Source organism: Egretta garzetta, unplaced genomic scaffold, assembly GCF_000687185.1.
Source record: "Egretta garzetta isolate BGI_Z169 unplaced genomic scaffold, ASM68718v1 scaffold322, whole genome shotgun sequence".
In the NCBI taxonomy this organism is placed as follows: domain Eukaryota; kingdom Metazoa; phylum Chordata; class Aves; order Pelecaniformes; family Ardeidae; genus Egretta; species Egretta garzetta.
Window position 1 is genome coordinate 87,415 of NW_009259044.1, and position 11,036 is coordinate 98,450.

An 11,036-nucleotide genomic window follows, 5' to 3' on the forward strand; every position below is an offset into this window, starting at 1 on the left:
GCCCTACAGCCTGAAAGAGCAAGAAGCTCTCCAAGTTTCCCCAAACTGTCCCCCACTGCAGCTTAACTCCAACTTGGAGGAACAAACTAATCTCTGCACTCAGCGAGTCCCTGAGCTCTCGGAGGAGGCTGCTGGCAGAGTACGCTGGATACAGAGCAAGACGGAGAGGTTTCAAACATGGGTGCTTAAGCACCACCAACAGAAAACAACCTTGCCCCAACAACCACCGCTTGGTGCTAACACTTTGTCATTATTGATGAGCCACTGTACCAAATACATGAAGAAAGTTTATGTAGGAGTAAAGCCACGGCAGGTCCTGGCATCCACCACTCACACAGGTTTTAGGCTATAGTTCAACATCAGTTCTGACTTCTCCAGCTTGTGCTTATGGTCAGTGTACAGCAATGTCCCTTCTGCAACCTGAAACCTAACCCACACTCCCACATATCAAGGGAGAGCATCAGCTGGAGGAATGCAGGAAGGCTGCAACTCAGCTCCTCCCTTGGCCTCAGCCTTCAGACCACCAACCTTGAGGAACGGGCTGAAGCAGGAGACCCGGCTCCTAAACGTCGGCAGGTTTGTGGCTAATGGCAAAGCATCTTCCATTAAGGTCATTTAGTTTCCAGCCCTCGGATAAATCTGGTGACCTATTCCTCCTCCTGTTTTTAAGAAAGGGAAAATACTGCTTCCCAGAAGCTACTGGGCTGTCAGCAGTTAGGATAAACAAAAGGAGAGATATTTTTGTCTAGTCTCAACCTTCAAATTATTCAGGGATTTTGCAATCAACTTTTTCAAAGACTCAAGTACTCCTGTGATTAGTTACTTACACTTTTTGTTTATTTGTAATTTATTCAGCAGAAAACAGGAATAAAGATGTTTCCTAGGAAGCAGGGGGAGTAGTAACATTTCAGATCATCAAACAGATGCATCTAACTGCGAGTCACCAGCATCCTAGGAAATATCACTCCCTGTAACATTTATTTGAAATCCAGGATGAAATCATCCTTATCCCACACCAGAGCCCTTCTGGTGCCCAAACGTTTTGAAGTTCTACGAGCAATTTGGCTTCGGTGATCTTAAACCGAGCCGCAGCGGATGCTGGGTCTGTGAATACCTCTGCTGCGTTCCCTCTCCCGTCTGAGAGGAGGACAGCTGTTTTATTTTCCTAGTATCACTTTCCAGTTTCTATGGTGGCTGTACTTGACCTCAGCGGTGGCACTGGGGATTGAATCACCATGTCTGTGTTCCAGAGTCAACCCTGACATGCTATTCCACACCTCATCAGTGAATGCCCCATTTTTGTTTTGTCTGTTCTGCAAAAATAATCAAATTTTCATTACCTACCGAGTTAAATCCCTACGCAGCCAGGTGAAAGCAAAGTTTCCAAAGAGACATTTTGGCTAACAGCTGCCTGGGGAACACCAACTCCCTTTAAAGCTTCTCTACCATGTCAAAAATAGCATGCCAAAGATTTCCTCCATAAAAAAATGAATTAATGTTACCCTCTTTTCCTCCATAAAACAGCTGGGGTAAAGTTGTGCCTCTTCAGAGCTAGGACATTAACTCCTAAGCAACAAAGAACTGTCTAGTTTTTGATAACCTCTTGCATAGAAAGCAATTCCGAGAAACCTTAAAGCAAGCCCTGCACAGATCAAAAGATTAAGTTATAAGTATAGGCATCCTGGCTACAATATGGTTTAGACATTATTTGGTATTAAACAACCAACTGGAGACGTTCTGTACCAGATTTTCACCATCTTCTGTCCAGCTGACCTTGGTTTTCCCCCAAAAGAGATGCAGCGAGCTCCATCTACTGGGTTTCTCAGCACACACCACCTCAAGATCACCCAAAGGCGCAGGGAAACTTGGCCGGTGCTTTATGCTTTAGTTAGAACTGAAATTACCGCCTACCAGCAACGCCTAACAGCAACAGATCTCACACAAGGAGCAATCCAAAACCTGCAGCGAGAGATGTGCAAACTGCCCTACAGGTTCTCTCCGACGCTAACATCTAACAGAGACGCTGCTGGCTGGCAGCTGATATTCCAACCAGCAGCATTAATGCCACCCAGCAATAACATTGCTTCACTCCGCGTCATTTTGGAGATGCAAAGGACAGAAACACAGCTCTCCTTTGCTATCAATGATACAATGCCAGAGCAGGTTCCAAAAAGCAAAGGAGTTGCAGAACTTGCAAGTAATTTTCCTCAAAAGTAATTCCTAGGAACAAAGCAGTTGATAGAACAATTAGGTAATCACTTTTGATACTGTATTGTTTCTGTGAGAGTTTCATCTCACCATTCATTTTGCTCAGGTAGTAATGAGCCACAGTTCATTTTCCAGTGCCTGGGAACCTGGTACATCAGAAAGGTTGGGCCCACCCATGCTAACAGATAACTAAAATGCTTCACTCCTCCTAAGCCCAAAATTTTGTATCATTTGGGCTTAAAATCATCTATAAATTGTGGTGGGGGGGTTTTGCATGGGGTTTTTTTTGTATACTCCTTCCTCCGCTAATTGAACTTCTTGAACAATCCATGCCTGAGACCAGATTCCTACCGTACAGCACATTAGCATGAAAAAACCTCAGTCTATGGACAAGACTCTTTAGAAACGTTCTTATCCTCAGCAAACACTGAATATTTGAATTCCAATTATGCCTATGAGCGTTCCTTAAAAATAAGTGATTCCCTGAAGCTCCAGCTGGGAAAGCACAAGGCAAGCAGCCATATAACTGAGACCAGAGATGTAAGGAACCCCAGAAAACCCCCAAACCCACCCACCATCCCCACAGAAACCCCACCCACCATCCCTTCTTTTGGCATAAGGTGATAACTAACCCTTCACAGACTGAACAGAGTAAAAGCAAAATGACTTCACAACCTTTACTTGCAAGCAGTAGGTAGGAGGGAGCGAAGCACTAAAATACATCATTTGCTTAGAAACAAACTTGCCAGGTTTGTAATTCCTGAAGCACAAATTGCACCCTTGAGTCTGCGGTCGAAGAGGAATTCTCCACAGGAGCCCAACTTCCACCTTACTGCTGTTTCCAGCTTTTGACTCTTGATTCACAGGCTTGGATTTCTTGTGTTCTGGATAAACCTGTCAGAGGCAGAGTAATCGTTGGACCGACGGCAATGAAAGAAAAACACCACAGCATCTGCTCCAACAGATGCTTCTTCAGGAACGTTTTAATCCATGTTATATAACACATTTTCAAGATTTTTATTTTTTTTTTTTGCTTCCTCTCAGTGAGTCACACTCCAACATGTCAAGCTCCTGTCCTTTGATGAGTGTCATGAATTCAACACCTGACTTGTGCTTTAAGTTCCAGACACGAGCGCTTGAAAGACACTGAAAAGTCTGAAGAGCCAAAAGGACACCTGGAAAAGGATGAGGACAAGTAAAAACAGAACCATTGTAACACCAACCCTACACAACCCCCGCAATTTTATTTTTTTTTTTTTCCTTTTGAGGCTTCCAAAATTTCAGTGATAATGCTGTAAATATGAAGCTAACAGAACAGTGCCTCCCCAAGTCTGAAAAGCTCCAGTGGCTCTGCTTTTAATTCAGTACTATCCAGAAAAAACGAGAACAAATTGAGCAAATAACACTAGAGCAGCTCCTTTGTTTTGCCACTACCCTCACAGTGCTATGTCACTTCCAAGACAAGAAAGTAAGTGTCATCAGTTTTGGGGTTCTTCACATGAAATGCTTTCTTATACATGCCCTTAACCAAAGGCAGGTTGAGGAAAAACCTGGATTAGATCAACAGCTCCTCATCAGGTAAAGAATTCTCTCATTGGAGAGAAAGTATAGCAGTAGAACATGGATTTTCTGGAGAGATGTGACAAATATTAATTAATTAGGACATACACTAGGATACGAAAAGAAAAAGAAGGAAGAGATGATAATCAATACGACTAAATAGGAAAGGTAAGAAATTGATCAGAAAAGCTAGAGATATCAAAGACAAATATCTACTGAACAAGGTGAATGACAAATTTCTAGATAAGAAACAGAATCAATGGGATTAAACCAAGTCACTTGTATTGAAAAGCAAACACACAGAGTGAGTTTTTCATTCTGAATTTAAAAGGAAACAAAATGATGGGCTCACATCACACGCAGGTGACTGAAAACAATCAGCTGGCATTCATGGATGACATTAAATAGATGACATAAAATACTATTTGCAGTATTTTCAAAGTCAACGGGCCCTGCAGGTGACTGAAAACAATCAGTAGCATTCATGGATGACATTAAATAGGACCTACTATTTGCAGTATTTTCAAAGTCAACGGGCCCAAATAAACACCATGGTCCTAAGAGAACTGGATGAGACCTTAGATTAGAATAAAATAGAAATATTCCATCTATTCCCGTTCTAAATCTGAGACTTATTGAAACTGAATTCCAGCACAGTGGAAGTGCTGGTAGACTAAGACCACAGAATGAGAATATGCAGGAGGACACATGTAATTAAGCAGTTGGTAAGGACTGCTGGATTAAGAGGGAAGGAGGAAAAAAAAAATTTTAAAAAAAAGAGAGAGAGAGATAAATTTCATTTAACTTTCCATGAATCACGGATGATAGTAACATTTCACGTGGTAAGATTTCCTCCCCGACTTCCTTAGAGTTAATTGCAAAGTTCTTCAGAGGGATTAAGAATAGAAACGATTTAAATGCAGATACAGCTGAGCTCTGATGTGGATTCAACTTGTAGTACTACAGGATATTGTAACTGAAGGGGTCAACAGTATGTAATACCGAAAAGGCACATCAGCCAGTTCTTTATCCAATTAATTGAACTATCTAGTAGTGCAATATGGAGGGATTCAGCAAGATCAACACAAAGCTTGAAATTACTCAGTATATCCATCAAGCACCACAACATTGCTTGTCAAGTAATTGTTGTTGTTAAAAGAAAATATATAACTAACCAAGAATAGAAAACAAAGGAGGAAAGGTTGATCACACAGAACATCAGACTGCTCAGAAAACCCCACCTAGCAAACCACACTAAAAAAGGCATACGACCAACTGCACCCAGCTCCAGGTACGGTATTGTATCAAGATGCTGCATCAACCTCCAGTTAGAAGTAAGGGATGTTCTTGTGTTAAGAGTAGTTGACTCTCTAAGAAAACTATCACAGACAGGAAAAGGTAAGGCTTAAGTTATCATCTCAATGGGGGGGATACAAAGGTAGTTTAAGGGTCTGCAAGAAAATCGAACTAGACAACCTAAGAATCTCAGTGAGCATTAAGCTTTGAGGTAGAGTAGATATCCTAGACAAATCCCATCCATTAATTTCAGTAGAAAATATTCCCTAGGGACCTCTAAAGGTCCCTTCCAACCCAAAACATTCTATGATTCCACAGATAAGTATTTCAAAGTGGTAAAAAAAACACTGGACGGACACTCTTCTGGTAGATATCCTATCAAAGATGAAAAGATATTTGACAAATTATTTGGAAATGAAACAGGCTTCTGTCCTTAAGAGTCTCGCTTTTGTGAAACCACATATGAATTACAGAGAAGCACAAGTTTTTTTAACATTTCCACATTAAAAGTAACGATGCACAACTTGTGCTTGAAGAAAATTCTACCCAAAATCCTCAAAAATAAATTCAAGACATTGTATAAAAATAAATTTATTACGCAACAGTGGAAACAGGAATTTATTCACCATCTTCATAATTCACAGATTCTCTTCCTTGATGGGGAAAGAGAAGTTAGTATCGTCAGGAATCCACGATGAAAACGTGCAGATGACAGTAAGATCAAACAGTTTGGGAGGAAAGCCCTTAACTAAGTTGAATGTTATAGGTGGGCATTGAAATATTTTATATTACTATGAACTTACACACATCTTCTTCCACGTTTTAAAATACATCTATTGTTTTACATCCTGTGCCAATATCTTCCCCTCTTTCAAAGTCTTTTTTGCTGTGCTAAGTTTGAGTGTTTGAAATCTGCATTCCTGGTGAACCGTTTTTGAGTTCTCCTGGAACCAAGAGTGCATATATCCATTGTAGAAGTCAACTGCTGTAAGCTTCTTCTTTAATATGACTGTTTTAATTCCAACACAGCCTTCCTAAAAAATAAAGACAAAAAAATGGCAGCAAGTTTCTTCCGTGTTTTAAAATTATGATCTTTAGCTGTCACTAAGTTGGCTTACAGAAAACATTTCATTGCATGTTTACATTACAAGTCAAATTCTTGCTTGCAAGTGAAAAGCCTGTTAGTGGAAATTAAAAGTTCTTCAAGGTATCAAATAAAAAGACTGATGCTAATCTAAACTAGTTTAGTGAGTAAGAATGGATAATTAAAAGTTATGTAACGCACAAATACTAAAAACCTCATCTACAAGACAGTGAATATAAAACAAACCTTGCAACGAGCTATCAGCATTTTGGACACTTTATGGTACAGTAGTGAACCAGGAACAGCTCCACAGTCATTTAATATTTGCTCTAAAAACAAAGAAAGATTGTCTTACATTTTTATGCCAACAAGTACAAAAGAAGTTTGAAACACTTACGTCTCTAAAGCATGATAATCATCTTGAGTCACTATTTTGCTGAAAAATATTTTATCGCACTCTGTGTTTTATCATACCCAAATCAGCAGGGTAGAATCAGAACAGTCACTCTCTGGCACTGCTCCCCATCTCCTCCACAAACAGTCATTAAGCCCTGTGTGCTTTGGCACGCCGCTTGGCCCACAAGGCTCCCAGACTCACAGTCTAGTACAGAAAATGGTTTAAGCGATAGTACACAGGGACAGCTTTCATCCCAAGATCCCTGGGCAATGGCATTAGAAGAGGATCTCCTAATGAATTAGAGGATTAAAATCCTCCAATCTCAGGATTCACAGGACTATACCTGCTGCTCGCTCAAAGTCACAAAGCAGGAACGCCCTTAAAACCCACCATCTGCTCATCTTTGGGCACAGAAACTTACTGCACTCCAAGTATATGAGACTGACTTCATTCTACTGTAGTTTCAGAAAGGGGTATTTTAAAGCTGCTGTTTAGTGCAAAGGGTTACTATCTTCAAGTCAATGTTTGAAAAGACAGCAAAATTTAATTTAATAGATTAATTTAAAAGTAAATACCAGCAAAACCAGGGATATTATCCGCTTCCACAAAATCCAGAAGTTTAACAGTACGACCCTTCCAGAGTGTCTGTAAAGGAAACTGGAAACAGAAGCAGGTGACAAATTAAGAGTATTTCCACAATTTCCAGGCAACCGTCTAGGTGTTTTTCTTACGCAAGGTAGCTGTGATAATGTCAGGATAAAAATGCAGGCATATGTCCAGACAAGAGACTTTCTTTACTACTTCTAGTTTTCTGTGTTGTTCTTCATCTCACTGACAAGTAAACCATTAGCCTATGCAGCCATGAGTTAAGCAACTAGCTATAGCAGCCATTCACTGGCATGCAAAGATGTCGGTATAGCATTCTGAAACCCTCTCAAAAGCATCAGTGGAAATCTCAGAGCTATGGAAACAAACTAAAACTACTGAGCTGATTTCACACTTGGGATCAAATTCAAGAAAATTCTCCTCCGCTCTAATTCCATCTCTAACACTAAACTACGCCGGGATTTTAAAACACATGCTAGGTTTTAGAGGCTAATATAACTGAACTTGAGTTTTAGTCATTAAAATATCTACACCAAATTCAGACATGCTACAGGACAGAAAAGGGTTAAAGAAATCCACTGTTTTACCATACTTCCTATTGCACGATGCAGTTGAATTATTTGTGCAGCCGTTTGCTCTTCCCATTTTATACAACTCTTAGCTACAGATATTTTAGGAGCTAGGGGGAAAAAAAGAAATTAAGGGACTTCGTATCTTGTTTTGCATCTGTTTGCAAACAAATAGCTGTACTACTTCATCTTTTTAAACTATTTTAAAAACAGATTTTATCCTGACCAACAGCAGGTTTACCATCTAACCATATGTACCTTAGGCAACAACTGGAGAAAAGATCTTGTAGAAACCTCAAATTGGCTTATTTGTATTTTATTCTCAGCTGTCCCCTTATTTACCCGTTATACTGAAAACTCCTAAGGTACATTTACGAGCACAGCTGTAACAATTTTGTTAGCATTACAACTACTAAGAATAACAAACTGGCACAGATTTTGTGACATTGATAGTGATTTTCATATTGTACTGTCAACTGGAAAACAACGCTAATGTAGTAAGCCTGAAGAATTCTGAAGCATTTTTCCCCTCTGTATGACTTTTTTAAGCCAGAGAAGGCAGTGAAAGACATATCTAAAAAAATATAACCCAGCACAGTAGGAAGAAAATTAGTTTTCCAACTGATAAAAGAAAACCCAAACAAGTCGCATTAAATATCTGTACCTACCCAATGTCACTCCTTCTTTTGGTTGTTCTCTTTTATTTTTTAAACTTTCAGGCAAGTTTTTCAAAACTGTTATCAGCTGCAAAATTAGATTTTGTACAGAGTATTAGCAAAGCTAAGTAGAGTGTATTTATTAAGAGTAACAGTAAATCCAAGACATACAAATATGGTATTTAATTTTTCATCAGTGAAAGTTTCTCCGTGAGCTTTTAGAAAATTGGGTCACTATATTCAGAAGACTTGTATCATACACACAAACACACTAAAGGCATCCTTCCCACTGAATTACAATTTTAAAAAAAAAGTTATTCTTTTACAGATGACCTCCTCTCTGATATTAATCCTAGAACGGGACAAAAGCTGATTATTATGATGAAAAAGCAGATATTCACCTCAAGGAAAGAAGCAACTACAAACAGCAACACACGGGACTAACACTGACAGCATAAGCTCAGCTTTGCTCTCAGCAAGGCAAAGTGCTCACAAACACTAAGCTTCAGAGCACTCTCCTCTTAACAGTTGCAGTCAGCACAGAACAAGCTTAAAAAGAACTCTGTTTACACACATTAAAAGCAAGGTACTAATCCAAAGTCACACTAGCTTGCATGACTTTACCATGTTTGCACCCATCTGTGATAATATTGCTTCCAGCTCCTTTGCAGTACAGCAGGGAGGTACAGCAAACTCTTCTTGCTTAATAATCGGGCCTACATCAAACCTACAAAGCAGAAAACATACAAGCTTATTGGGGAAACTAAAACTCAATTAGCAGTTCAATGGCCTACATTCAATACATTTACTCAGTTACTAATTACCCTTTTTTTCCCCCTAAAACTTCACTCTTCACATATTATCAAATAATGTTTGGTTCACAAGACAGGGAAAAGAATATCAATTATATCTTAGCAAGTAAGATTCATCTCAGCACGCTGAGATTGTTACAAATGCACAATGTACAGTTCAGAAGCATAAGATCTCAGAAGAAACCACCTGAAGTTTTCATAAGAAATATGTTTTGTGCTTTCCTCAGACCTATTATTAGACAAGCATCTAAGAAAGAACAGATAACTATGATAAAGTGTTTCTACAAGCCTTTTAAACCTGAAACTAAAACATATAATCTCTCCCTCATCCCTAGACAGGCAATTTCTTGTCCTTTATTTCACTTACAGGAGGTTACAGGCGAGTCTGAATTCTGAAACCCAGACCTTTTCGGTCACGTCATGCCAAGCCTATCCTATCTGAGCTGTGCAACTTGTTCTCTGTCTGCTCCTTGTAATAATGCTAAGAATTAGAGAACAGGCCTGGAGTGCAAATCACACACTCACTGACACGCTGTATTTGAGGCAAGTCTCATATGGCCAGATGAAAGTTTCTAAGTGTTTCAAATTTTATTATTAAACACACACACATTTAAAAAAAAACACCAGTGGTTACATAGAATGATTTAAATGATGACTCAAACAGCAAGTTGTTTTGGGAAGCACATTTAACATACCTTTTTGGTCTTATTTCCATAATTGTCACCCCAGTCACTTTATCACCATGAAGCACTGTGTGGACTATTGGTGCAGGACCACGCCATCGTGGGAGGCAGCTGGGATGGACATTCAGCACGCCACTGAATTGAAATATTTTAAAGTTAGAACAGGAACAGTACCTGAACCCATATGTAAATGGGTGTGCAACATTTATTACACTGAAACTACTTTAAGACTTAACTCTTCAGAACTTCTGAAGCATTACTGGTTGAACTATACATTTAGAGGAAAATTCAGATTATTTAACCTCCTGTTTCTGAGTGAGCATAGAAAGGTAGATGAGAGGAATAAAGACAAACACATTATGCTGAACATTTGCATAAATCTACATCAGTGTGTTAAAGAACAACAGTGAGCTTCAAAACAACAGAAGTAGGGCTCAGGCTGAGCAGATGAACCCAAGGAAGAAGCTGAACTCACCTGCCACAAGTCACAGGTGCTGACTCAAAACCAGAGTCTAGCTTCACTAATGAAGCAACGATAGATGTCCTGTCAACCACTTACTATGGGAACTGCAGAATGAGGTCCTCGCTTAGGAGACGTCCGAATGATGCCACCACACCCACGTCAAACTGCCCCACTGGTCCCGTGTGTGGCCACTCATGAACAGGCAGCTGGAGTTCCTGGGCACAGCTCCTCACAGGCAGGTCCCCAGGAGGGCGGGAGGGCAGGGTCACCACCTCCAGCCTGGACACGAGCGAGTCCTTGCTGGGCTCCCTGGGATGGGCAAGGACAGAAGGCCTCATGCAGGCAGAGCAAGGGAGAGGCGAAGGCCAGGTCACCCCCACCCCTCGCTGTGCCCCTGTGCCCTTCCACAGCACCTGCCCCTCCAACTCCCATCCCTTACTTAGTCCCCAGCCTTCCTCCACTGACCCTGTCCCCCCAACCCTGCCATCCCCAACCCCTCACCCCTCCTGGCTTCCTCCTTTCAATCCCAGACCCCCCTCACTCAGTCCCATGGTCCCTGCACACACCCCCCCCCGCCGTGATTCCCCTCCATTAACCCCACTCATGACACCACGGTCCCTGTCCCACCCCAAGGCCCCTTCCCTACCAACCTCTGCCCAACCCATGGCCCCTGAACCCCATCACCGGCCCCCATCTTCCATC

At 40.8% G+C, this 11,036-nt stretch overlaps 1 protein-coding gene across 1 annotated transcript in view; it reads right to left on the minus strand.

The window, feature by feature from the left end:
• Positions 1–5,358: 5,358 nt before the first annotated feature.
• MTFMT (mitochondrial methionyl-tRNA formyltransferase) overlaps positions 5,359–11,036 on the minus strand; it is a 12,790-nt gene continuing 7,112 nt past the window's right edge. The window contains exons 2-9 of the mRNA XM_009635017.2: positions 10,431–10,643; positions 9,884–10,006; positions 9,001–9,103; positions 8,389–8,464; positions 7,739–7,830; positions 7,121–7,202; positions 6,395–6,477; positions 5,359–6,098 (exon numbers count right to left, since the gene is read on the minus strand). Of these exons, the coding sequence (XP_009633312.1) occupies positions 5,898–6,098; positions 6,395–6,477; positions 7,121–7,202; positions 7,739–7,830; positions 8,389–8,464; positions 9,001–9,103; positions 9,884–10,006; positions 10,431–10,643 (973 nt within the window). The 3' untranslated portion in view covers positions 5,359–5,897. The remainder of the gene's footprint in view (positions 6,099–6,394; positions 6,478–7,120; positions 7,203–7,738; positions 7,831–8,388; positions 8,465–9,000; positions 9,104–9,883; positions 10,007–10,430; positions 10,644–11,036) is intronic.